This window comes from Taeniopygia guttata, chromosome 25 (assembly GCF_048771995.1).
Source record: "Taeniopygia guttata chromosome 25, bTaeGut7.mat, whole genome shotgun sequence".
In the NCBI taxonomy this organism is placed as follows: Eukaryota; Metazoa; Chordata; class Aves; order Passeriformes; family Estrildidae; genus Taeniopygia; species Taeniopygia guttata.
In genome coordinates, this window is record NC_133050.1 from 5,382,042 (window position 1) to 5,407,199 (window position 25,158).

Here is a 25,158-nt window from a genome sequence, read left to right on the forward strand (position 1 = left end):
GCACAGTTAGGCTGGAGATGCTGTCTGCACTGGTGTAGTGCTCACCTCCTCCATCTCACTGTGCTGTCTGCTTGCAGGTTCCAAGCAGTACAGTGCAGCCATTGCCTTCACACTGGCTCTCTTCTCTCACCTGATAAATCATGTCAATATTCGCCTCCAGGCTGAGCTAGAAGAAGGGGAAAATCCTGTCCCAGCCTTTCAGAGTGATGGCACAGGTAAGAGAACAGAGACAGCAGCACCTGGGTCCCCCAGGTCACCTGCCTACAGGGCTGTCTTTCCCCTGTCTGCCCTTTCTCCCCTGGGCATGGGTTTTGTAGTGCAGAGGTGTTATTGATCTTTTACTTCTGGTCTGGAATCCCCAAGATGGTTGATGTGCTGAGTTGTCTCTTCTTGTATGCTCTTTCTGAGTATCTGAATCACTGCAGGATGGACATGTTGCTTTATAAGGAGATTGGTTTCTGTATCTCTTGGAAGCTCATTCATCATCTGTTTATCCCAATCTGAGATTTTATTCTCTGTCTCTGTTTGCTGTTGTTTACTGGCTGCTCTCCTCCTCCTTGAGGAGATGATCTCAGGTAAAACACCTGGGCTGAGTGAGGCAGAAGGGGCAGAGTGGGGCTGAAGGCGACAGGCCCTCTCAGCATACCTCAGTTCTGCTCAGGCAAGGGTGACTCTTGAATTGCTGGGGGATTTTTTGAGCAGTGACTAAAACTACTAAACCTTTTCCCTAGAAACAGTCCATTGGCAATACCTCACTGAATGCAGGGTGAGGGAGTTTCTGGTAAAAGCAGCAATGAACGACCCCTCCTCTGCAGGTTTTGAAGCTGTCACAGTGATCCAGGGCTGCTAGAAAGGTTCCATGCATGTTGGTCAAGAAAGAGATTGGGTCAGGACAGTGTAGTTACAGAACACATGTCCCTGCTCTGCTCAGTGGGTCACTCAGCTCTGACTGTAGAAAGCTGGGGAGGAGAATTAGAATTCAGCTGTGTTCTATTCTGGTTTAGCAGCCTTGAGCACTGAGGCTGCCTGGTAGCAGAGTAGCCCAGCTTGGGCAGTAGGAATCCTGGCTTCACAGGTGCTTTGAGAAAGTGAATCTTTCTTCTGGGGGTGGAAGATACCGATGGAAGTGATGGCTGAAGTTTGCAGCTCTGGTTTTCTGGATCCAGAGCTGGCCAGCAGCAGCCTGAGGAACACACTGTAACTTTAACTTACATTCTCCCTGTAAATGCAGATGAGCAGGAGCCACGGGAGGCTGTGAACTCAATTGAGAAGGAAGCTGAAGCTGAGCTGGCCAATCATCAGCCCAGCGAGGAGCAGCGGAAGAACGACTGCAAGAAAAGCAAGAAGTACTCTCGTCTGTCCTGCCTGCGCCGCCGCCGCCACCCCCAGAAGGTGGATGAGAGCGACCTGAGTGAGGGCTTTGACTCTGACTCCAGCCAGAGCTCCATCAAGGGCAGTGATGGCTCAGAGAGTGGTTCAGACAAGAGTGATGAGGAAGCAGAAGCTGCTTTTGATGTGGAGACAGACTCCGACATGAACAGCCAAGAATCTCGGTCTGACTTGGAGGACATGGAGGATGAACCGGGTGAGGAAGGAAGCAGCCAAGGCAAAAGTGGGCCCAAAGAGGCCCTAAAAAACTGTGTGGATAGCAGTGGGCTGAGGGACTCCAAGAGCCCAAGCATCTCCAAAACTGAAGCTGTAGATCCAGCAGTCAATGGGCCAGCTTCCCTGAGCACTAATGATGCAAGCATAGCCAGTAATCTCCAGGCCATGTCCACCCAGCTGTTCCAGACCAAACGCTGCTTTCGCTTGGCTCCCACGTTCAGCAACATCCTCCTGAAACCCAGCAGTGAACCACCTGCCTTGAAGGGTGGGATAGAGAGCAAGCCATGTGTCAATGGAGATCTGGAGAAGCCCAGCTTGGCAGAGCAAGGTAAGGGCCTTGTTATTGCAATTATGTGTAGAAAACTGCAAACTATAGCAGTCTGTTTGCTAAAGTCACCATTTCCCTTGGTGCTAGCTCTCCTTTGGTTAGATTTGGAGGAGCAGGTTGCCCAAGTAGTGGGCAGGCCTTGGGTTGGAGATTTGCTGACAGAGGAGCTTTACTTTTACATTGCCCAGCATGCAGGAGTATGTGCACTGAGCCAACCAGGGTTACCAGAGCAACTACTGTTCTTCAGACTAAATGCTGAGCAGCTGTGATAATCACGGGCTCACAGGCTAGTTTGTTTGGAAGGAACTTTAAAGCCCATGTCATTTCATGCACTCTTGCACTAGGTTGCTCCAACCTGACCTTAAACACTTCAGGGATGGGGCAGCCACAGCTGCTCTTGGCAACCTGTGCCAGAGCTTCACCACCCTCCCAGGGAGCAATTGCTTCCTAATACCACATTTAAATTTGCCTTCCTTCAGTTTAAAACCATTCCCCTTTGTCCCATCCAGGACCTTGTGAAAGTCCCTCACCCTTCTGGAGCCCCTTTAGGCAGTGGAAGGAGCTCTGAAGTCTCCCTGGAGCCTTTACTTCTCTAAGCTGAACACCCCCAGCTCTCCCAGCCTGTCTCCAGAGCAGAGGGGCTGCAGCCCCTGGATCATCTCTGTGGCCTCCTCTGGACTCACTCCAGCAGCTCCTCGTCCTCCCAGTGCTGGGGACCCAGAGCTGGAGGCAGCTCTGCAGGGAAGGGTCTCAGCAGAGCAGAGGGGCAGAATTTCCCCTTCACACGCTGCCCACGCTGTTGGGGACAAGCCCAGGACAGTGTTGGCTTGCTGGGCCCCCAGTGCACGTTGCCAAGGCGTGCTGAGCCATCAACCCATCCCCATGATCCTTCTCAGGGCTGCTCTCCATCCATTCTCTCCCAGCCTGCGTTTGTGCTTGGGGGTGCCTCAATACAGGTGCAACATTTCTCCTTGCCTTTGCTATTCCTTCTGGGGCTGACACAGGCCCAACTTTCCAGCCTGTCCAGGTTCCTCTGGTGCCATCCCTTCCCTCCAGTGTGTGACCCCACCACACAACTCAGTGTTGTCAGCGAGCTGGCTGAGGGTGCACTTGATCTCAGTGTCTGACACCAGCAAAGGTGGTAAAAAGTGCTGGTCCCAGCCCCTGAGGATGCCCCTTGTCACTGGTCTCCACTTGGACATTGAGCTGTTGGCTGCAGCTCTTTAACCATGACTATCCAGCCAAGTTGTCATCAACTAAGTGGTCTATCCATCAAATCCATGTCTGTCCAGTTAAGAAACAAGAATGTTGTGCAGGACAGTGTCAAATGCTCTGCACAAACCCAGGTGGATGAGGTCGGTTGCTCTTCCCTCATCCTCCACTGCTGTAACCCCATTGTAGAAGGCCAATGAATTTTTCAGGCACAATTTGCTATAGTGAAGCCATTTTGGCTCCAGAGGATGATTCCAGCAGGTATTAAAAATTGCATCTTCCCTTTTCCCTTTGTGAAATATCTAATCAGACACTTAGTATTGCTTCTGGTGTCAGGGCAGATGAGGGACAGGAAGTTTTCCATGAGATGACAGATTATCAGCCCAATGCTCGTGTAGAAGTTTGTGTGGATGATGTGACTCAGGTGCATGTGAGAGGTGTTGAGGGCCTCTCTGTGACCCCCCAGATGTGCTTCACTGACTGTTGCATGCTGAACTCCTGGGAGCTGCACAGCAGGTGGAGCTGCTGTGTCTCCTTTACCACTCAGCTTACACAGCTGAGTGATGTTCTGGGCAAAAACAGCTGGAAAGGGAGAGCTGACAAACTGCAGGGAATTGTTTGTGTTTCACATAAAACTACTTGGGCCTGTTCAGTCTTGTTTTTCATTCCTCCCAGCTTCCCTGGAGCAAGGAAACATTCTACATCGTGCTGCCAAATCCAGCTGGTTACAGCACTGGCAAGATTCAGGCTTTGCCTGGGCCAGCATTTGAAGGCACAGTATTAGATCATGTTAGTGTTGACTGGCTCATGGCACTGCTCCATGGCCACATCAAAGAAATGGGTGTTAAAGGAAGAAACAAATGGCTTTGGTCTGTTTAACCTTTCCCTCAGTGGTTATCTCGCTGTTGCAGCTCCAGGAATGTGTGGCCACAATACCTTTACAGGTGTAGAAAACGAGAGATGGAATGAGTTCACAGTGTACTTTTTAGCTTTGGGTTCTCCTCATTTGTGCTGTATCCAAACTGCTTTTTCATGGTGTAACACTGTCAGTGGTGGGCTCTGAATAAATCACTCCTTGTGATTCCAAGGGTTTGTGGAATGCTCATAGGAAGCAATGGTAGCACTGGAAATGAGGGTCTGTAAAACGTGTGGGTGATTCCCACCCTGACCTCAGGTCACTTGTGTCACACGAGATTCCACTGGCAATGCCTTTGAGATCCTCAGCTCTGGAGAGGTAGAAGAGTGCAAAGAATATGTTCAATATTTAAAATTCTCTGAGTCACAGGACAGCCCTGCCATTTCCTGCTCTTGCCAGGCTCCAAGCTGGGAGCATGTTGGCCTCAGGGCTTAGTTCCCTGCAGGAGCTGCTCTGGTCCTCGTGCTGCCCCACTCTGTCAGCGTGGAGGCTGCTGCAGAGGTTAGGCATTGGTCAAACCTTCACAGGGAGATTTTAACCCTCTTATCCCAAGGAGGAAGGAAATGCAGGGGTGATACACTCTAGTAACAGCACAGGGGACAGAGACTGCTTTTGTGAGGATGTGTGGAGGCACCTAGTATTTCAACTCTGCTATTGCCAGCCCAGTTCTGTTCTGATACCAGCAGGGCTTGGCATCTCAGGGGGTTTAGCAGCTGCCATCTTGTGCTTGCCTTTGTTTTCCAGATGATGTGTCTGACTCAGAAGAAAGCATTTCAAGTAACAAATCCTGCAGAAATGAGCGATCCCTTCAGGAGAAGTTGGAGATTGTGACCAATGAAGGGCTGCTGCTTACTGTCAAGGTGTTCCTGGACTGGCTGAGGACAAACACAGACCTCATCATTATGTGTGCTCAGGTGGGGATGGTGTCAGGGCTCTCTACAAGGTTGTGTCAGCTTCCCTGAGGTGGTTGCAGCCATGGCCCCAGTCCTGAGCAGAGGGTGATGTTATGTCCCCCAGCAGCTGAATTAAACTAATCTGAGCCTAAGAGGGATGGTGAGATTTACGCTTCATAAAGTATTCTGAGCATTGTGGGATACTGGAAGGCCTAAGCTGCCTAGTTGTTGTATGCATCTGTCATGACATTTTCTATGGCCTTTTGTGTTCTGTTCCTGCAGAGCTCTCAGAGCCTGTGGAACAGGCTGTCTGTGCTCCTGAACCTTCTGCCTTCAGCTGCAGACCTGCAGGAATCAGGTACTGGAGAAAGAAGTGGAAATGTCATGTTTCACCAAGCCTAGTCATCAGTAATTCCCAGGGTGTGTGAGAACCCAGGGAGGGAGGTTTCCAAGTAGCAGTTTTTATAAGCACAATAGGAAGTAAAGCATGCATGTGTTGTTTTTTTTTTTTTGTTTAAACACCATTCCAGTTAAATACTGTCCCATAGTCTTTCAAATCATGTAATCATAGAACATCCTGAGTTGGAAGAAACCCCTCGCCTTGCTCCAGGATTGAGTTCAACTCTGGTCCTGACAGGACAACCCCAAAAATCATACACAAAAATGCATTAATGTTGCTGGCAGCATACTGAAACACTGGCCACCAGCATGTGAGAATCCATGTGTGGCCAACAGGAGTGAAATTCACTGCCAATAGCAGGAGTAAGGCTGTGATTTTGCCATGGTAATCCTGGAAAATAGTTTCGGAGCTCCAACTGCTCATGATGTGCTCTCTTCAGGGCTGAGCCTGAAGTTCCCAATGGTTTATGAGAAGGGGAGTTTAAACACGGTTGCTCATTAGTTGGAATAGGTGGGAAAGCTGTCCTTCCAAACAGAGGATTTCCCAGAGTCCCCTGACAGATTGTTTGGGAGAGTTGCTCTTTATATTGTGAGTGTTCTTGTGGTTCCTCTTCAAGCTGGTGCTCACAGAACATGTTCCATTAACACCTCTGCCGAGGACCATTACAGATCATGTGCCTTAAAGCAGTTCTCCTCTAAGCCCCACCATCAGTTGTTCTGCTCTCCTTCTTGTCCCTCCTCTCCAGGGCTGGCCCTGTGTGATGAAGTCAAAGACATCCTGAGTGATGCTGAGCTCCCAGACCTGAAGGCCAACCTGCTGCTCCCTGAAGACGTGGCCCTGCGCAATCTCCCGCCTCTGAAAAATGCACACAAGAGGTTTAACTTCGAGCAGGATCGGCCCATTTTCTCAGCAGTTGAGGAGGTGAGTTGGGATAAATCCTGAAGAAAATCAGACTTGGATTCTTGTGATACGTGGTTCCTTTTCCTAGCACTGAAGGCCTGAGCAGAGGTTTCTGGAGCAGGTGTGGCAGCGTGCTGCTGATGTTTCCTAAGATTTCCTTGGGTTGGGGAAGCCCCAGACTGCTGGCACCCCTGAACCTTCTGGCCAGCTGTAGCCTTTCCCACAGCCCCCTCTGACTTCAGAAGAGATCAGAATCATCCATCAGGGCATTTACTATCGGTTCCTGCCTTTTCCAAAAGTGTGAGCTGCAGGTGGGCGCTGCCTCAGGCCACACCGTGGCTGTGGTGGCAGGCTGGTGACTGCTGCTGCTTCCTTGCAGTCTGTCGTGCGGATCTGCTGCATTCGGAGCTTCGGCCACTTCATTACCCACTTGCAAGGCAGCATCCTGCAGTTCAACTCAGAGCTTGGGATCTTCATCAGCATAGCACAGTCAGAGCAAGACAACTTGTTGCACCAGGCCCAGGCTCAGTTTCACATGGTGAGTTCGTAGAGGTGAATGAATTCTCTGTATTCTCTGTTTCCTGTAGCTTACTATTAGGCTGTAAATATAATCACAGATATCTGGGAGGAGATGAAAGTTCTGCTCCTTAAAGCCATTCCAGTGTCCCGTTTTCACTCTGGAAGTGTATGCTATGTCAGCTGGTGTGTTTCCTGCTAACTGATATGGAAGTTTGGTTTTGCAACTAGGCTGCAGAGGAAGCTCGTCGGAACAGGCTCATGAGAGACATGGCTCAGCTTCGGCTGCAGGTAGGAGACACCAGTTCCAGCCTGAAAACCAGCAGGGTAGTGGCTGGAATGTCAGAACCTGGGAAGGGAAGGGGGAACTCTGCTCCTGTCCCACACAGAGGCAGTAAGTCCATCCTGCATAGATCGAAGTGTAGAGGATCTCAGGTTGGAAGGGATTCCATAAGGATCACGGAGTCCAAGTCCCTGCTCCTCACAGAGCTACTTTAAACTGAATGCCCAAGGGTGTTCAGCCACTCCTTGAGCTCTGGCAGGCTTGGTGTGACAGCCACTTTCCTGGGGAGCTTCTTCCCCCTCTGAGGGAAGAACCTTTTCCTGACGTTCAGCCTGAAGTTGCCCTGATGCAGCAATGAAGCTAGAAATTAAATGTACCATTTCCTCATGTCCCATTGCTAGTCACTGAGGAGAGGAAGTCAGCATCTCCTGCTTGCTGACTCCCTCAAGGGGGGTTTAGGCTGTGATGGGGCAGTCACCCTCAGCCTTCTCTTTCCCAGGCTGAGCAAACTGACTGACCTCAGCCACTTGAGGCCTTTCTCCATCCTGGTCATCCTACTCTAGACACTGTCGGATATTTCAATGCCCCTCTTACATCAATGTGCCCAAACTGTTCACAGTACTCGTGGGGCCACACTGGGCAGTGCAGAATGAAATCCTCTTCTCTTGCTGACTCTTTGATGCATGCAGCCCTCTGGTTCTGTGTGCTTGGAGGTTGGAAGGGCCTGGTGGAGCTTTGCAGGGCAAGTCTTGCCCTGTTTGATGTGTGTTTCAGCATAAATGTGAAGCGAGTGTCTTTGCACGTGTGTTTTCAGCTGGAGGTGTCTCAGCTGGAGGGAAGTCTCCAGCAGCCCAAGGCACAGTCAGCCATGTCTCCTTACCTTGTTCCGGACACCCAGGCCCTCTGCCAGCACCTGGCTCTTGTCAAGCAGCTGGCCACCAGTGGGAGGTTCATAATCATCATCCCTCGAACAGGTATGGGGACTCCACAGCAGGTAACTGGCAGTGGCTGCCTGCCCCTGTCCCTTCTGTGCTGGGAGCAGGCCCCAGAGGCCTGGGTGGTGCCTTTCCCTCCTCCTGCTCTTATCCTTCACTTCATCTGGAACAGTTGCAACACCCTTTTGGTGTGTTCTTTTGGGGCCTGTTCTGTGTGTGGCCCATGCTTGAGATTTTGACAGTGTGTCAGAAGAGCTGAGAGGAGAGAGGTCCTGTTCCCTCCGTGCCTCTCCGGTGGCAGCTGTGCATTGGGCAGTGTTCTGTGGAGTGGGGAGTGCTTGATGCCTCTGGATTGGTTTGTAGAAGTAGAACTGTAAACAAGATTGTTTTTGTTTTTTGTTTTTTTTTTTTTTTCTCCTGTTAGTTATCGATGGCCTAGACTTCCTGAAAAAGGAGAATGCCGGTGCTAGGGACAGCATTCGGTATCTGGAGGCGGAATTTAAAAAGGGAAACAGGTGAGAGCAGGGGAGGGGTGGGATTTTCCCTTGTTTTTGGAAGGGGTGGGCTTTGGGTGGGAGCAGGCTGTGGATCCCTTGGAGCAGAAGGAGGAGTGGGCCAAGGAGAAGCCAGACTTCAGGAATGGGAAGGCAGTGAAGGAGAAGATTCAGCAGCTGGTTCTTCAGCTGTGCTGGTAGTTGCTGCTCAGCTGTGAAGCACAGCTGCTTCTGAGCAATGGTGGAGTTGCATCTCTGTTGCCATATAAACTGGAGCAGTGACCTTTGCACTGCACTGAGAGTGCTGGAAGAGCTGGATTGTGCCCGGGTGCTCTGCAGAAACACAGCTGAAAGGACAAACTGCATCTCTGGGGTCAATGTCAGGGCTGGTGGGCTTGAGACATGTGGTACTGAGAGCACCATGTGGGAATGGTGGTGAGGCAGGGAGGTGATCGAGGAGATTCACAGAGGATTCCTTGCATGGACCTTTGGGTGTTAGATTTGGGTTGGTGGAAGCCCTGCAGCACCCAGAGGAGCTGCTGTGGAGCACTGACTTGAGCCTCTGTGATGGTCTCCATAGGAGCTCAGAGACTCTGCTTTCTCCTTAGGTACATTCGTTGCCAGAAGGATGTTGGGAAGAGCTTTGAGAGGCATAAATTGAAGAGACAAGATTTAGATGCCTGGTAAGATTCAACATCTGAAGGTGTCTGAGCCTGGTTCGCAGCAGGCAGGTGGCTTTGGGGAGAGGTGTTAGCACTGGGATCTATTGCAGAGCTTGTTCTATGTGTGAGTAATGATGGCATTCCTTGGAGATAAGGACAGCCACCTGTGCATGTTACACAAAGCACTCTGTGCTCAGAAAGGTCTCAGAAAAGTCCTTAATGGGAATAGGAAAGCAGCCCTGCTTCCAATTCATTGTCCTGAGCAGATGTGGTCTTCCTGCTGACCTTCCTCTCTGTTTCTCTGTTCTGTCAGGAATCTCTATAAAATACTGGACAGCTGCAAACAACTGACAGTGTCCCAGGGCAGCGGAGAGGACGACACCACAGGAATGGTCACCATCATCACGGGCTTCCAGCTGGAGGACCCGAGCTCCTTCTCAGTGCCCATGCAGGTCAGTGGCTCTTGTCTGGCTGAGCTGAGCCATGCTGCTTCCTGGCAAGGATATAACATGATCAATTGGCAAGTAATTTTTTTTTAAATGTTTTTTTGCTTTGGCTAATAACTGGCCTGATTTCCCCAAAGTTACTTTATTTGTTGAGATTCCTTATTCCCTCAAGGCTTCTTTATTTTGTGATACAGAGTATTGTGGGGCAGGTGAGAGAATTTAATTTCATGTCTGTGCAAGCCTCTTGTACCAGAGCAATGAAAACTCGGAGTATTTGGCCTTCCAGCTGTGCCAGGCTGCTGGAGAGTCCCCAGGCTGGGAATGGCAGCTGTCTTGACAGGGCAAGTTAAAAATTAACCACCTGTTTTGTCTGTGTTTGCTTGCAGTCTGCCATCCAGGCAGCCGCCAATGCCAGCATCGAGATAAAAAATGTTCTGGAGTTCTACAAGCAGTGGAAAGAGATGGGCTGATGGTCAGAAAGGCATCGGGTTGGTGAACCTTTCTCTCCCCCTCTCGCAACGTGCAGCGTCTGAACGAAGGAAACAACAATCTGGGCGACACTTATGACACGAAGAAGCAGCAGCAGCAGCAGCAACAGCATCAAAAATACCTACCCAAACGAATTAAAAAAAAAAATCCAAAGTGGGCACGCACACTGACACCCTCCACCTGCATCCTGAGCAGACGGCTGTACAGCTCTGATGGCGCCAACTGCTCTGAGAGAGGCCCCTCGGTATGGCCGGGGCAGAGCTCTGCCCTTCTCCCAGTGGGCAGAGATGGGCGAGAGACAGGCAGTCCTTCATCCCCCTCCTTCCTCCCAAAGCTTGCTTGGCCAGCAGAAGCAGGCTGGTGGTTCAAAGCATGGACTTCACTTCAGCAAAACCAAACCAGTGCAGCAGAAACGGAACCCTCCGGCTTGGGAAAGAAGATCCAAAGAGTGTTTTGCTCTTGTTTGGCAATATGGGGACAGGAAAGTGGATAGTATTTCTCCCCCCCCGCCCCCCTTTTGAATTAATTATTTTTCAAGGGTTTTTTTTCCTTTTAATTTTTAGTTTTTATATATATAAATAATATTAAAAAAAAAAAAAGAAAAAAATAGGAGTTCCTTTGAGGTTTTGGACGTCAGAAAGAAAAGGAAACACTCTATTTAAAAGGGGGGGAAAGCTCTTAATATAATTTTTTTTGTCTTAGAACAAGCATATTTATTTCCTTTCCCAGGCCCCCATGGAGCGGGCTCAGTGCAAAGGGATGTTGGCCTGTGTGGAGGGAGCAGCCCTGTGCTGCACTCCACTCTCCCTGGGAGCTGCACGCTCCACCACGCTGCTCCAGGGACGCCACAGGACTCTGCCTCCATCCCCAGTTTCTCCCACTATGCATTAGACCTTGGAGAAAAGGAGGAATCTGGCAGAACTGCTGAATGAGAGAGAAGAGCCTGGTGGGATTTCTACACCATTAAGGCTCAAATGCTTGGCTTGAGCACTGCAGCACTGGGATGGAGCAGATGTCTCCAAAGGACCCAAAGCCTCTTTTTCATCTTTTCTTTTTTTCCCTTTTTTTCCCCAGTAAATCTTTCAATAGGGTGTGGAGGAGGAAGGAGAATCTCAAAGCCATTATCTTCTGCTGGTTGTTCAATGCACCACTGCTGCAATGCTGTGCTAGAGATGGTGACAGAGCTGGAGTGTTTGTGTCCCCCATTCTCGCATCCTGGGCTGGCAGAGGCTGTCCAGGAGCACCAAGCTCACGGACTGTTCGTGCTTTTGGCATCCCAGACAGGAGGGCTGGTGCTGCCTGGATGGGTGCTGGAAGAGCTGGTTGCCCAGGGGAGCTGGGAGGGATCCTGCAGAGCTCCATCCTGGCAGCATCTCACGCAGCCTGCGTCTGACACGCCGCTGCTCGGACATGGAGCTGCAGGCTGCTCACAGGGCAGCAGGAGAGGGGCTGGGCAGTCTCTTCAGGCTCCCTCTTGACTCTGTGTGCTCACAGAACAGATGTCTCCATCCACATGAACCAGCAGCAGCTATGCAAGTACAAACCACTGGAGTCTTCTGCGTTCTCACATGGGCCAGCCAGGAACTGCTACAGCCAGAGAGCATAACATGAGAAGCTGAGTCACATACTCCACTCTGCAGGCTCTGAGCATAGTGTGTTGTACTGCAGGATGTTCCTTGTTTTCAGGTAAAAACTAAAAATACCAGCACAAGTACCAGAGGATTAATTTCTCTTCCAGTTCCAGCCCCTTTACAGCACAGCAGAGGGAAATGCCAACCTCCATGGTACAGCTGGTCCATCCCTGGAGGCTGGCAGGCTGGCTGTGAGGGACAGGGGCTTCCCTGCAGGATCTTCCCTTTTACAGCTTCTCCTGAAACTCACAGTACTTTGCTTGGCTAAGCCAAGAGAAGGTCATATGCAGGACAGCAGGTCAGAGACTCTGGCACACCTTGGGGATTCTTGGAGATCTGAGATGGGTTGTGAAGTTCCCAGTCACTCTTTCCTCCAGTGGTTTTATTTGAAATAATTTGTTTGTGTAGCTCATTATTTCTGTTTGATGGGGTGGAAAAAGAGAAGGGAATCTCCTTGTGGGACTGTTCTTGAGGGGAAACCCTCCTTGTCTGGTGGGGGGCACAGAGAGTTCATGTGCTCTGCTTTTTCCTGCTGCTGAAGAAACTCCCCCGATCTGGCTGCCAAGCCAGCAGAGGAGTCTGGAGGTCCCTGAGGCTGAGCTTGGTGTGTTTGTCCTGAGAGCCTCAGTGTCACCCTTGTGGCAGCACTTGGGGTTGGTGAAGAGAAGCATTGCTGGGCTATGATCAGAGCAGTGAGGAGCTGGGGGCAGTCTTCAGCTTCACCCTGGGTCGAACATTCCTTAGGTCCTGTCTGGAGAGGGGAGAGAAGAGCAGTACAGGTAAAGCAGCAGCCCAGAGGGAATTCCTGTCTCACTGCTGGCAAGTGTTTCAGTTGATGGCAAGTGTTTTCAGTTCTTGCAGCTCCCACAGCCGGGCAGGGTGGCAGCTGGGAGCCAAGTGCTGCACAGTCAGGCAGGCTGAGGAGCAGCTGTGTTCTCAGTCACCGAGGCCTTGTGTGGGCAAAGGATCCAGTTGAAGAGCAAAAGTAAAGACATTTATTTTCTATAACCAGGGGCAGTGGAGCTGCTGTGAGCCCATGTGGGGCCACATGGCAACAGCAGGGGCTGCTCACAGCTGCCCCTTAGTCACTGCTCTGGTCCCCTGAGGGGTTGGTTTAATATTCCAAAATTTTGCATATGTGAGAAAGAAGCCCTCACCATGCAACGGGGAGTCCTGACTATCCCCATGGCACCTTCCACTCTGGGCTGGATGGGGAGGGACTGTGACCTTTAAAAAGGACACCTGAAGGGTCCTTGTGCTACCCTTTTACTATCCAGAGCACTGTGCTTGAGGACCTGGTGAGTGGTTTTTGGATTTGCATCCCCAGTCTGAGATACCCAGAGCTGAAAAACTGGGAGGCTTCACAGTGTGGGAGCCTTGGGGACATGGCATGCAGTGTCCTCCAGCAAGCCTGCCCGATTTTGTCCAGGGGTCACTGCATTTCTCCCCTGGCATGGTGCCTTGCTGATGTGGAATGGGTCTGGGGTGGAAGCAAAGGGAAGGCTCTGTGGAAGGCTCTGTGCAGCCTGTGGTGCTGCAATGTACCTCAGCATCCTGGTCCAAGCCAGAACCATGAGCTGCCTCATCAGGAGAGCATTGGGCAGGCTCTGGCCATGGCTCTTCTGCAGGGCTGCTCCTGCACCAACTTCAGCTTTCCCCCGAGTAGCTGTGAGCCAGTCCAGTGGTGCCTGCTGTGCTGGGAAGGAGAGCAAGCAAAAACCATCTTGTGGGCTGAAAACAAGAGTTTTCATGTGTTCTGGTGTGTTTCTTGGGTTTGGTTTTTCTCTTCCTTACCACCCTGCTGAGTGGCTTGGGGTTTTTGGGGTGACCCCATGCTGGGAGGACACAGGTCTGTGGTGGTTGAGGCTGGCTGGGCTGTCCCCAAACCGTGGTGGACACAGTCGCTGGTGCTTGTTGGGCTTCTGCTCCATGGTTTCATGGGCTGTTCCAAGCAGGAACATCCTCTGCTCCCATCCTTGCTTGGCTCGAGGCCGCCGCAATGCCTCGGATTTTGTCTTGCATCTTCAGTTTAGGGCTCTTTTCCTTCTTGGCGTGCAGCAGGGCTGGGCCAGGGCAGGGACAGGGACGTGTTGCTGGCCTTGCCACTCGCAGTGAGGGGATGTAGGTTCGAGGTGAGGGACAATCAACCTCTCCTCAGCTCTCGTGTGGCACACGGGCTTGCAGAGCCAGGGAGGATCGAGGGGACATGGGGCCCAGCTGGGTGAGCAGGAGCTGGAGCTCCCAGCATATGTCTGACCATGGTCTGAGCACAGCAACTGGCTTAATAAAATACCAGATGTTTGTACTTTGTGTCCTGTGGTCATTCCCAGCCCATCCCACCTTTCCTGTGCAGTCTGGGGGCTGAGTGCATTTTCCATCTGTACATCCACCCTCGTATGCTTTGCTGACCAGACTTTGCAGTAAAGAAGTGCAGATGGGTCCTTCCTTAGCCCTGTGATGGGAGGAGCATTTCCCTTTCTGCCTCTGTGATTTGGGATGACTTCATCCTCTTGGTAGGACTCTGACCCTGCACGAGGACCTGGCCCAGCTCATTTTAACGGGGGAAAAGGGGTGGACAAGCAGGAGACAAGCAGGAGACAGAGAAGTGTAAATTTTTAAAATGTGTGATTTTCCAGTATCCCTTCAAGGTATTGGGAGAAGAGTGGGCTGGGGGCTTCAGGCTGGAGATTGGGCTGTGTGAGGGTCCCACCATGCCCTGGTGCCACGGGTAGCTGGGGGGCAGGGAGAGAAAAATAGATCAGTATTCCTGCCCTGATTCATTGCTGTCAGAGCTCCCTGATCTGCTTGCCCTGGTGGGAGCACCAAGCTGGGCACTGCCATAAATTCTCCCTCCCTCTTGGGTTCTTTGGGTGGGCAGAGGGGGAGTTCAAAGGTGAATTCAGCTTCAGTCCCCAGAAGGGAAACGGGCTGGGGGTGAGACTGCCCTGGCAGAAAGGGACTGTCACTGCTGGCTCCATCCCCTCGAGCAGGGCTGGGAATGCTTTTTCCTGCTTGAAAGGGCCGTGCCAAGAGGCTGCCCACCCCATAACGAACCCTGAGCCCCCATCACGGGTCTGTGCAGGATGGTGTTGCTTTGGGGGGTCCATGGGTAGGGGGTTGTCCCACAGTCCTTGCATGGGAACAGACTGAGGTGAAACAAGCAGGAAAAGGCCACAACTCTGGTCAGCTCCTAGTCCTGCTCGTTGCAGAGCTGAATCCTCCAGGGCCCCCAGGAGCTGCTGTCTCTCCAGCCTGTTTCTCAGTGCCTGTTCCCCTCCTTTTCTGTGCAGACATGTCATTCCCCTGCCTTGAACATCTCCTTGCCTGGGTTTGCTGTGCCTTGTGGGGTATCTTGGAGAGACTGCTTAGCAGCAGGGTCTGCGTCCCAGTGTGGAGACCCCAAACCCTCCCTTTGTCCTCCTGCCAACACCCCTGGGGACAAGTGACCTCCCTTGGCTGGGCAGCAGCAGAGCCCTGGTGAGGAGCAGCGTGCACATCAGGCTCTTTGGGACTGACATACTCCCAGTCCACCCTGCCTAAGCTTCCCCACCCACCACAATCCCAAAGCAGCTCTTGGGCTGCCCTGCTCCCCCCGGGGGTGTCCCCTGCTGTCCCCACAGATCTTCTGGGACGGTGGGATCATGTTGGGGTACATGAGTTCAGCCCTTGGCTGTGTCCTCAGCTCCTTCCAGATGATGAACGAGACAGGCCTGGACACAATTCCTGCTGAGCAGGTGGGGATGGGGACGGGAATGGGAATGGGAATGGGAGCAGGGGCGAGGATGGGAGTGATGAAACGATGGGATGGGAATGGGGGCAGGGGTGGGGAGGAGAAGAGGATGGAGATGGGGACAAAGAAAGGCTGGCAGTGAGAATAGGGGTGGGATTAGGGACAGGGCCTGGGACAGAGACAGGGATAGGGATGAGGAGGGGATGGAGACAAGGATGGGGATAGGGACAGGGACAGAGCTCAACTTCAGAACATGCTGTGCCAGCAGGAATTCAGAGCCTGGTGCTCTGATCCTCCCTGGGCATCTGCTGGCCCCATCTGCCTGCTGCTTGGCTGCCCCTGCCCTCTGTCCCCAGCTGTGCCCACCTCTTCAGCCCTCCACATCTGCTGCATCTGTGACTGCAGAGCCATCAGCTGCTGCAGCTCGGGAGGGGCTGGGCTGGCACGGGGGTGGGCTGTCCCCTGGCACCGTGTCTGGCTGAGATGCCAGACTCCAGTCTGGCACCGCTGCTTTGTCCCTGTGGCTGTTTTGAACTCCTTCATCTGCTCTGGCCTCTCTTGCTATTCCCAGTATGTTTGGGATGAGGAAACTGGTGGTGGAAGCTTTCTCCTTCTCAGCTTTTTGTTCCTGTTGGTGATTCCCCCTGCTCAGGCCAAAAGCCAAGGTTTTTGTGGGGTCCTTGCTGTGGAAGGTGACAGGAGTCTGTGTCCCCCACCCGTTCCCCCTTCACAACTTCCCCGAGCTGGAGCATCCCCAGTGGCCCAGGGCAGGGGTCAGTGCCCCCACCACCCCGGCCCTGGGGTGCTCCAGGGGGCTCCCTCTGGTTCTCACCCTCCTCCCGCAGCTCCTCCTCTGCTGCTGCTGCTGTGACTGTGCCTCGAGTGCAGCTGAGGTCACCCACTGCCACCTCCTCCCCTCTGTGCTGCTCAGCAGCTTCTTCTTCACATCCTCCTGTGCTGCTCTGGCTGCACCATGAGCAGCCCCCAGTGCCCCCCAGTGCCCCCCCCAGTGCCACCGCTCTGTCCCTGAGCTACAAGGGGCTGTCCAAGGAGCCCCAGCAGCCACAGCCATCAGCTTTTCCACATCTCTTCTGTGCTGGGCACCCCCTTGTAGCTCGAGGACGTCCTCTGGGATGTGTGCCCGTGCCAGGCTTGGCTGTGGGGCCACCTGAGCCCCAGCAAGATCCTGAGCACCTTCTGCAGTGCCAGGCTGGCCCCTGTGGGCAGCACTGCCATCACCAGTGCCTTGACCCGTGGCTCTGGCAGCTCTTCCAGGGCAAGCCAGTGCTGATTCCATGAATCTGGGGCAGGGATAATGTGCCATCCTCCGTGGGGACACGGCAGTGTAAGCCTGAATGTGTGTGTCAAGGTTAATGAGGAATTAAGGTGGTTTTTGATGAAATTCCCAGGCAGGCCACAGGGGCCCGGGGTGCACAGAGCAGCTCTGCTGCTCCCCAGCAACAGCAGGGTCAAGAGAAAGAGCTTTAAATTAAAGTGGAATAATGATGGTGCAGCTCTGGGCTCCTCACTGCTGGGAGCAGGAGCTGGGGGTGGTAGCACCTCACCTCCTCTGAGGGCACAGGGGGGAAACCAGGAGTCCTCAGCTGTGTGGGGTGGGGTGACATGGGGCACATCCCCTGAGTGGGGTGGGGTGACTGACAGGGGGCACATCCCCTGAGTGGGGTGACTGACAGGGGGCACATCCCCTGAGTGGGGTGTGGTGACAGGGGGCACATCCCCTGAAGCCTCCCACCCACCCACCCAAGCTTGGGAAGGAACTGGCTCGACCATTTGCATTTATTCCTTTCCAGGGCTGACAGAAAGGGTGAGAGGGTGTCCGGGGGGGTCTGGGGGAGCTCAGCCCCCGCCCCAGAGCAGGGCTGGCCTACACGAGGCCATAGTAGCGCCGATAGGCCTCCTGGAGCCCGATCTGGTCAGCCAGCTCGTCACAGTCGGGGTTGAGCTCGCACACCTCCCGCTTGGCCTCGAGGGGGTCCCACGGGGCTCCAGAGACGCTGCTGGGGACAAAGGGGCACCCAGGGGACTCGGGGGGTCCCACGGGAGCCGGGGGCTCCTGGGCTGAGCCAGCAAGGCTCTCCCATGTGGGGCTGTCACCCCGCAGATCCCTCACCTGCCAGAGCCGGAGTTGCGCTTCTGTCGCTGCACCAGCTCCGCGCTGGCACGTCTGGACACGAAGGCTGCGGGGACAGGGAGGTGGCTCAGGGCTGTGTCCCCTGTCCCCAGGGCAGTGTCCCCTGTCCCCAGGGCAGTGTCCCCTGTCCCCAGGGCGGTGGCTCAGGGGGGCTGTGTCCCCTGTCCCCAGGGCAGTGTCCCCTGTCCCCAGGGCAGTGGCTCAGGGCCCTGTCCCCTGTCCCCAGGGCGGTGGGTCAGGGCTGTGTCCCCTGTCCCCAGGGCTGTGTCCCCTGTCCCCAGGGCGGTGGCTCAGGGCTGTGTCCCCTGTCCCCAGGGCAGTGTCCCCTGTCCCCAGGGCAGTGGCTCAGGGGGGCCGTGTCCCCTGTCCCCAGGGCGGTGTCTCCTGTCCCCAGGGCGGTGGCTCAGGGCCGTGTCCCCTGTCCCCAGGGCGGTGGCTCAGGGCTGTGTCCCCTGTCCCCAGGGCAGTGTCCCCTGTCCCCAGGGTGGTGGCTCAGGGGGGCTGTGTCCCCTGTCCCCAGGGCGGTGGCTCAGGGCTCTGTCCCCTGTCCCCAGGGTGGGTCAGGGCTGTGTCCCCTGTCCCCAGGGTGGTGGCTCAGGGCTGTGTCCCCTGTCCCCAGGGTGGTGGCTCAGGGCCATGTCCCCTGTCCCCAGGGCTGTGTCCCCTGTCCCCAGGGCAGTGGCTCAGGCAGCCGTGGTCACTCACCTTCAGAGCTGGGCGAGTCCTGGGTGCTGGCAGAGCCATCAGCAGCTGCGAGTGACACGGAGGGGAAGGTGGGCTTGGAAGGGCCCCATGTGGGCTCTGCTCTCACCCCACTCCTTTTGGAGCTCACATCCCTCACTGACACCCCCCAATCCCCATATCCCCCCATTGCAGCCCCTCAGCCCAAAGCTCAGCAGAGTTTCCCCAGTCCTTTTGCTCCCTGCAGAGCCCTTCCCAGGACACAGAACCACCCCAGTGTCCCCACCAGCCCCGGATTCCCCCATACCTCTGCGGCAGAGGCCAAGGGTGAGCAGGGCCAAGAGGGCCAGCAGGACGAGGGACCTCATGGTGCCTTCTGTGCTGAGCTGAGTGCAGCCCTGCCTCCCTGGGTGTCTTTATAGGGTCCCGTGGCCTTGGCAGAGGCGAGCACGGCCTCACCAGGGTTATTTCCAGCACATCCGCCATGGCCGGAGCTGCTGGCAGAGGTGGCAATTGTGGTTTGGGATGAACTTGGTCCCCCTGTGCCCAGCCAGAGCCCACAAAGGGAGGGGAAAGTGGCCCCAGGCCAGGGGGGGTTTGCTGGTGGGCCCAGCCCTGCCAGCCTGGCAGCGCCCAGTCCCTGCTGGAATGGTGATGGGGCACTGGGGGCTCCTCGTGTGCTCCCCAGTCACCCACTGCCCTGACCCGGCTCCACTGCTGATCCCAGAATCATCTGTGACACAGGAACTTTCCTGCCAAACCCCGTGGGGTTCTCCTCCATGTGTGGGGCCAGAGGGAATTGCTGGCCCACTTCTGGGGGACCAGCAGGTGCTTCTCTGGGGCATTGTCACCGTGTCCCTGGGGACGGTGAGCTGGGCCTGGGTCCCCACACAGCTCCTCCCTGCCACGGGGCAGTCGGAGCCCCTGAGGAACATTCCTCTTTTGATCCTAATCCCAGCCCTGTCTCGAAAAGCGGAACTGGAGGCTTTGGGGCAGAGGGTGGACAGAACTGCTGAACCAGAGCCTTTGTCAGACAAAGCCATAAATACAGAGGATGTGAGCCAAGAACACAGCGGGAGCCAAGCTGGAACAACAGCCCCAATTTATTGAGATTCCAGCAGAGCGAGGGGAGGCAGAGGGGAATTGCTGCAGCCACTGTGCAGCTCCAATTGCTTACAGAGGCTGGGGCACGAGTGGCCACTGCCCCTCCCCAGCGTGTCCCAGCACAGGGCCTCTCCTTTGGGTACAGACCAGGGCACCAGCAGCCCAGACTCAGCCCAGGGAACCTTCCTCACTCCCTGCCCAGCCCCATGAACAGCCTGTCCACGCTGCAGGCACACGTCACTGGTGGGGCTCAGCCAGGGACGGCCTGGGAGCCTTTGCTTCCCCAGTCCACAAACAAACAAGGCAGCAACAAACAACTCTGGGTGGGGAAAACCAGTCTGGCTCTAGAAAAACATTAAAACCCTGTGGAACAAACCCACAAAGCAGAGGCAGGGCCGTTCCAACCTCTGCACAGATCCCCAGATACCTCAGGCTGCTGGGAGGGGACCAAGGCTAGAAAACAACTTGGAGAACAGGATGAATGGGAACGAGAACTTGGTGCAGCAGCTGCTGCCACATCTGCAACAGGCAGGGTCTGAACACAGGGAGACTGAATGAGCCTGCAAGCACAGGCAGGAGTGTTGGCTGTGACCCACTCGTGCTCCTTATGGGCTCCTCAGACCTGGGCACAGCCTGGCTTAAGGCACTGAATTTTGTCTAATGAACAGCTGAAACAGCTACAAAACCCCAAATGTGGCTTTGGGAACTGAAATCAGGCCTGTCACAGCACTGAGTGGAGCAGATGAGAGCACAGACACACTTTGTGACATTCCACTGTCTAGCTAAGTAGGAAATAAGGAATTGCCATCCATTTCCAAAGATCTCAATGGTTTTTTGTTTCTGCACCAAATCTGATCAAACCGTGCCAGTCCAGCAGCTGTTTCAGTCCCTCTGCATCTCCAGTGGCCTGATGGGGTAATTCTCAGTTTGGGTTCTGCACACACCTTGTCCCATCAGTGCTTTGGGACACTGAACTGTCTCAGCAGAGCCTGTGGGACATCTGTGGCCTCACTGGGGCTCCTGGAATGTCATGATGAGTTCTCGTTGCTCCTTACTGCTTGCCTGGAAGGAACACAACCCACAGACCTCAGCATGATGCTTCTCCCCTCTACCACACTCAGGGCTGAATGCGAGCTGAGCATGTCACACACTGCTGTCCCCTGGGACCATTCCACATCCCACCCACGGCACAGGGAAAAGCACCTGAGACCTCCAGAGACACTGTCCACACCTAAAGTTTCAGCAGGACTTGGCTGCTGGGGAGGTGCTGGAGAAGTGGAGGGTTTGGAAATCATTGCAGGCCCCACTGAGCCCCGCTCCAGTGGGTGCTGTGAGGTTGGTTTGGTTTGGGTTGGTTTGGTTTGGATTGGTTTCATGTGGGTTGAGTTGGTTTTGGTTTGGTTTTATTTGAGTTGGGTTGGTTCTGGTCTGGTCTGGTCTGGTTTGGTTTGATTTAGTTTGGTTTGGTTTGGGTTGGGTTGATTTGGGTGGATCAGTTTGGTTTGGTATGATTTGGATTGGTTTGGTTTGGGCTGGGTTGGGTTGATTTGGGTTGGGTCAATTTGGTTCACGTTGGGTTGGTTTGGGTTAGGCTGGGCTGGTTTGGGTTTGGTTTGATTTGGGCTGGGCTGGTTTGGTTTGGGTGGATTGATTTGATTTGATTTGATTTGGGTTGGGTCAGTTTGGTTCAGTTTGGGTTGGGTTGGTTTGGTTTGGGTTGGGATGATTTGGGTCGGTTTGGTTTGGGATGGTTTGATTTTGGTTGGGATGGTTTGGGTTGGGTCAGTTGGGGTTGGGTTGGTTTGGGTTGGGATGGTTTGGTTTGTGTTGGGATGATTTGGGTTGGGTCAGTTTGGTTTGGGTTGGTTCGGTTTGGGTTGGGATGATTTGGATCGGTTCGGGATGGTTTGGTTTGGGTTGGGATGATTTGGGTTGGGTTGGGTCAGTTTGGTTTGGGTTGGTTCGGTTTGGGTTGGTTTGGTTTGGGATGATTTGCGTTGGGATGATTTGGGTCGGTTTGGTTTGGAATGGTTTGGTTTGGGTTGGGATGATTTGGGTTGGGATGATTTGGGTTGGGTCAGTTGGGTTGGGGTTGGTTCGGTTTGGGATGATTTGGGTTGGGTCAGTTTAGGTTGGGTTGGTTCGGTTTGGGCTGGGATGATTTGGGTTGGGTCGGTTGGGGTTGGTTTGGGCTGGGATGATTTGGGTTGGGTCAGTTTGGTTTGGGTTGGTTCGGTTTGGGTCAGTTTGGTTTGGGTTGGTTCGGTTTGGGCTGGGATGATTTGGGTTGGGTCAGTTGGGGTTGGTTTGGGTTGGGATGATTTGGGTTGGGTCAGTTGGGGTTGGTTTGGGTTGGGATGGTTTGGGTTGGTTCGGTTTGGGTTGGATGATTTGGGTTGGGCCAGTTGGGGTTGGTTTGGGTTGGGATGGTTTGGGTTGGTTCGGTTTGGGTTGGATGATTTGGGTTGGGTCAGTTCGGTTTGGGTTGGTTCAGTTTGGGTTGGTTCGGTTTGGGTTGGGTCAGTTGGGGTTGGTTTGGGCCGGGCTGGTTCGTTCCAATCTGTTTTTACCTGCCAGGCCTGTTGGCGAGCCTGGATCAGCTGCTGCAGCTCTGCAATCCTGTCCCTGCCCGCCAGCACGGCCTCCGCTGCCGCGCTGCTGCGCTGCTCCCTGTCGCGCAGCGCCCTGCGCAGGTGGGCGCGGTGCTGCAGCAGGTAGGGCAGCAGGTCGCTGCGCACGTCCTGCTCCGGGATCCCGCTGGGCCGCCTGGGCACGGGTCAGCAGCAGCGCAGGGAGCAGGGATCAGAGATCAGAGATCAGATATCAGGGATCAGAGATCCCACCCGGCACGGGCCCACCCTGCTGGGATCACCCTGGGGCTCCCACAGCCTCCTCTGGCACAGGGAACTGAGCAGGGAGCTCCTCCCGAGCCTGACCCCACACGGGTATTGGAACAGACAGGATGTCATTCACCCCCCCAGCACAGAACACAGAATCCTCTGCTTCTGGTCACAATCAACCTGCTCAACCTGCAGTGTCTGCTCGGCCCCGAGGCAGGGACACAGAGCACGCAGAGGGACTCTGCTGTTGGACAGGGGCTGTGCCCAAAACACCCCATCAGCCCTTTGGATCACCCCCCATCCCAGTGGCACTGACCTCCCTGCACTAAGGAAGTGAATGGAAATGGATCCTGTGCCCAGAGAAGCACAGGTTAAACTGATTTTTGTGTGTTTTAGGCCCAGTGACATTGCTGTAAAGACACAGCAGCTTTCAGACCCTCCCTTGCGGCATGAGGCCAACAGGACACCCAACATCACCCAGGAACTGCCTGTTCCCTTGTAGGAACAGGACCCCCACCCCTGGCCATCCATACCACGCTGGCTCTTCCCGGTCCTTCGCCTCCTCCACGATCTTATCCAGGGAACTGAAGAGCTCCTCCAGATTCCCTTCATTTTTCACCTCCTGGATCTCCTCCTGTGAAGGAAAGACACACGGTGAACAAACACAGGCACCACTCTGCTCGTGAGCCTTTGCTGGTCATGGAACCAGGGAATTATCTGGGTTCAAAGGGACCTTTAAGCACATCTCGTTCTGCCTTCCACTAGACCACGTTGCTCCAAGCCCTGTCCAACCTGGATTTAAATTCTTTCAGGGATCCAGGGGCAGCCACAGCTTCTCTGGGCACCTGTGTCAGGGCCTCAGCACCCTCACAGGGAAGAATTCCTTCCCAATATCCCACCCAACCCTGCCCTCTGGCAGGAGGAAGCCATTCCCCCTTGTCAGTCCATCCCTTACCCAAATTCCTTCCACTTTGTCCTGGGAGAAGAGCCCTCACCCTGGGAATCGTCATTCCTGAGGGTGTTTAACACATGTGTGGATGTGGCACTTGGGGACATGGTCTGGTGGTGGGGAAATCCTTGGACTCGATAGTCCCTGTGGTGTTTTACCAACCTGAACGATCCTACAGCATTTTCTGGGAAAGACAAAACTCTGGAGAGCAGCCTCAGCTTTCTGCTTTTGCCATTTAGGAAATGTATTTGCTGCCCTTAATATCAAACCGTTCAGCGCTTTTCCCGCGGCTTTGAACCCCTTTTAGACACTCCAAACCCCTCCGCAGCCCCCCGGTCGCTCCCCCGTTCACCTTCACGCACGCCTGTAGCTGGGAGATGAACTGATCGTAGATGCTCCGGGTCAGCTGCGGCTGCAGTTTGTAGACGCAGCGGTAGCAGCTGACAAACCTCTGGTAGCTGCAAGGAGGGGCAGGATCGGGACGGGCCCACGGGGCTGTTCCGGTGGCCGCGGGGTCACGGCACGGTTGGGACCGGGCTCGGGGATCCCTCCCCGCCTCACCTCGCGGCGGTCACCAACTTCTGCAGGAACGTGTCCACCACGGTGCTGAACACCTGGCCGCGCCCCGGGGCCGCCGACGGGGCCGGGCTGCCCTCGCTGCCCTCCGTGCCGCCCTCCGTGCCGCCATCGGCCCCGCCGCCACCGCCGCCCGCCGCCGCCGCCATGGCCGCGGCTCGAGGCCCCGCCCCCGGCCGCCGGCGCGGGAAAGGAGCGCGGGAAGAACGCGCGGGAAAGGAAGGGAGCGCGGGAAGGGAAGGGAAGAGAGTGCGGGAAGGGAGCGCGGGAAAGGAAGAGAGCGCGGGAAGGGAGCGCGGGAAGAACGCGCGGGAAAGGAGCGCGGGAAGGGAAAGGAGCGCGGGAAGAACGCGCGGGAAGAACGCGCGGGAAGAACGCGCGGGAAGGGAAGGGAAGGGAAGGGAAGGGAAGGGAAGGGAAGGGAAGGGAAGGGAAGGGAAGGGAAGGGAAGGGAAGGGAAGGGAAGGGAAGGGAAGGGAAGGGAAGGGAAGGGAAGGGAAGGGAAGGGAAGGGAAGGGAAGGGAAGGGAAGGGAGCGCGGGAAGGGAAGGGAGCGCGGGAAAGGAGCGCGGGAAGGGAGCGCGGGAAGGGAAGGGAGCGCAGGAAGAACGCGCGGGAAGGGAGCGCGGGAAGGGAAGGGAGCGCAGGAAGAACGCGCGGGAAGGGAGCGCGGGAAGGGAAGGGAGCGCGGGAAGAGAAGAGAGCGCGAGAAGGGAAGGGAGCGCGGAAAGGGAAGGGAGCGCGGGAAGGGAGCGCGGGAAGGGAGCGCGGGAAAGGTGCGCGGGAAGAGAGCGCGGGAAGGGAGTGCGGACAGGGAGCGCGGGAAGGGAGCGCGGGAAGAACGCGCGGGAAGGGAAAGGAGCGCGGGAAGGGAAAGGAGCGCGGGAAGGGAAGAACGCGCGGGAAGCGTTTGTGCCGCTCGGCGGGGCCGCCCCGCCCGGCGCTCCCGGTCCGAACCGAACCGAACCGTGACAAAAACCGGCCCCGAAGCGAAGCAGCGTGACTGTGAAAAATACGTATTTTATGATTTGGCTTTTCGCAAATGTTGCAATGAATATATGTGTGAAGTTAGAAAGTGATGCTGTATTAATTCTCTTAAGTAGTATCTTAAACAGAGTTTTAGGTTCCAACATAATGTTAAAATAGAAACTCTGCTACGTGAAGGGTTTTTTAAGAAATGAGATACTTGCTTCGAGTAATACCTAAATCTTCCAGAAAACAGGAATTTACAGTTTTCTTATCAGAAGAAGCTAATTTCTTCAGGCCTTGCTCAGACTCAAAGACGCCATGGAAATGAAAGGAAACAGTTGACATACAAGAAACAGAGTTGTTTTAAATAGAATGTATGCATAACCATGAAGGATATATGAATATGCAACAGGCTGTTGCTTTTAAGGTCATTCCTTTGTTCACAAAG

At 54.6% G+C, this 25,158-nt stretch overlaps 3 protein-coding genes across 5 annotated transcripts in view; 1 reads left to right on the forward strand and 2 right to left on the reverse strand.

The window, feature by feature from the left end:
• The window catches only part of SMG5 (SMG5 nonsense mediated mRNA decay factor), a 29,790-nt gene extending 15,775 nt beyond the window's left edge, over positions 1-14,015 (forward strand). For both annotated transcript variants that reach the window (XM_012570847.5, XM_072918379.1), the window contains 12 exons: positions 78-215; positions 1,232-1,933; positions 4,806-4,975; positions 5,237-5,312; positions 6,100-6,275; positions 6,634-6,792; positions 7,002-7,061; positions 7,868-8,027; positions 8,413-8,503; positions 9,091-9,165; positions 9,458-9,596; positions 9,977-14,015. In XM_012570847.5, the coding sequence (XP_012426301.5) occupies positions 78-215; positions 1,232-1,933; positions 4,806-4,975; positions 5,237-5,312; positions 6,100-6,275; positions 6,634-6,792; positions 7,002-7,061; positions 7,868-8,027; positions 8,413-8,503; positions 9,091-9,165; positions 9,458-9,596; positions 9,977-10,060 (2,030 nt within the window). In that variant the 3' untranslated portion in view covers positions 10,061-14,015. The remainder of the gene's footprint in view (positions 1-77; positions 216-1,231; positions 1,934-4,805; positions 4,976-5,236; positions 5,313-6,099; positions 6,276-6,633; positions 6,793-7,001; positions 7,062-7,867; positions 8,028-8,412; positions 8,504-9,090; positions 9,166-9,457; positions 9,597-9,976) is intronic.
• A 3,204-nt stretch (positions 14,016-17,219) lies between these two features.
• BGLAP (bone gamma-carboxyglutamate protein) lies at positions 17,220-18,951 on the reverse strand. 2 transcript variants are annotated; one of them, XM_041721152.2, is made up of 4 exons: positions 18,581-18,951; positions 18,298-18,342; positions 17,572-17,638; positions 17,220-17,458 (listed from the first exon to the last, which is right to left on the reverse strand). In XM_041721152.2, exons 1-4 carry the CDS (start codon positions 18,639-18,641, stop codon positions 17,326-17,328), a joined length of 306 nt encoding a protein of 101 aa, XP_041577086.1. In that variant the 5' UTR covers positions 18,642-18,951; the 3' UTR covers positions 17,220-17,325. The 2 variants fall into 2 exon arrangements, with proteins under 2 accessions (XP_041577086.1, XP_041577087.2); XM_041721153.2 differs by having other exon boundaries at positions 17,220-17,455; positions 18,581-18,860.
• Positions 18,952-19,358: 407 nt separating this feature from the next.
• On the reverse strand, positions 19,359-23,891 carry PMF1 (polyamine modulated factor 1). Its single transcript, XM_030291167.4, has 5 exons — positions 23,728-23,891; positions 23,519-23,624; positions 22,751-22,851; positions 21,948-22,143; positions 19,359-20,439 (listed from the first exon to the last, which is right to left on the reverse strand). The coding sequence occupies exons 1-5, from the start codon at positions 23,889-23,891 to the stop codon at positions 20,386-20,388; spliced, it is 621 nt and encodes a 206-aa protein (XP_030147027.4). The 3' UTR covers positions 19,359-20,385.
• Between the last annotated feature and the right edge of the window lie 1,267 nt (positions 23,892-25,158).

Coding starts and splice junctions, on each gene's coding strand:
- BGLAP (XM_041721152.2), bottom strand. CDS start 18,641: ATGAGGTCCCTCGTCCTGCTGGCCCTCTTGGCCCTGCTCACCCTTGGC. Junction 18,343..18,580: donor CCTTGGCCTCTGCCGCAGAG/GTATGGGGGAAT, acceptor TGTCACTCGCAG/CTGCTGATGGCTCTGCCAGC. Junction 17,459..17,571: donor CGCAACTCCGGCTCTGGCAG/GTGAGGGATCTG, acceptor CTTTGTCCCCAG/CAGCGTCTCTGGAGCCCCGT.
- PMF1 (XM_030291167.4), bottom strand. CDS start 23,891: ATGGCGGCGGCGGCGGGCGGCGGTGGCGGCGGGGCCGATGGCGGCACG. Junction 22,852..23,518: donor AGCTACAGGCGTGCGTGAAG/GTGAACGGGGGA, acceptor TTTCCTTCACAG/GAGGAGATCCAGGAGGTGAA. Junction 20,440..21,947: donor CTCGCCAACAGGCCTGGCAG/GTAAAAACAGAT, acceptor TGTTCCTTCCAG/GCAAGCAGTAAGGAGCAACG.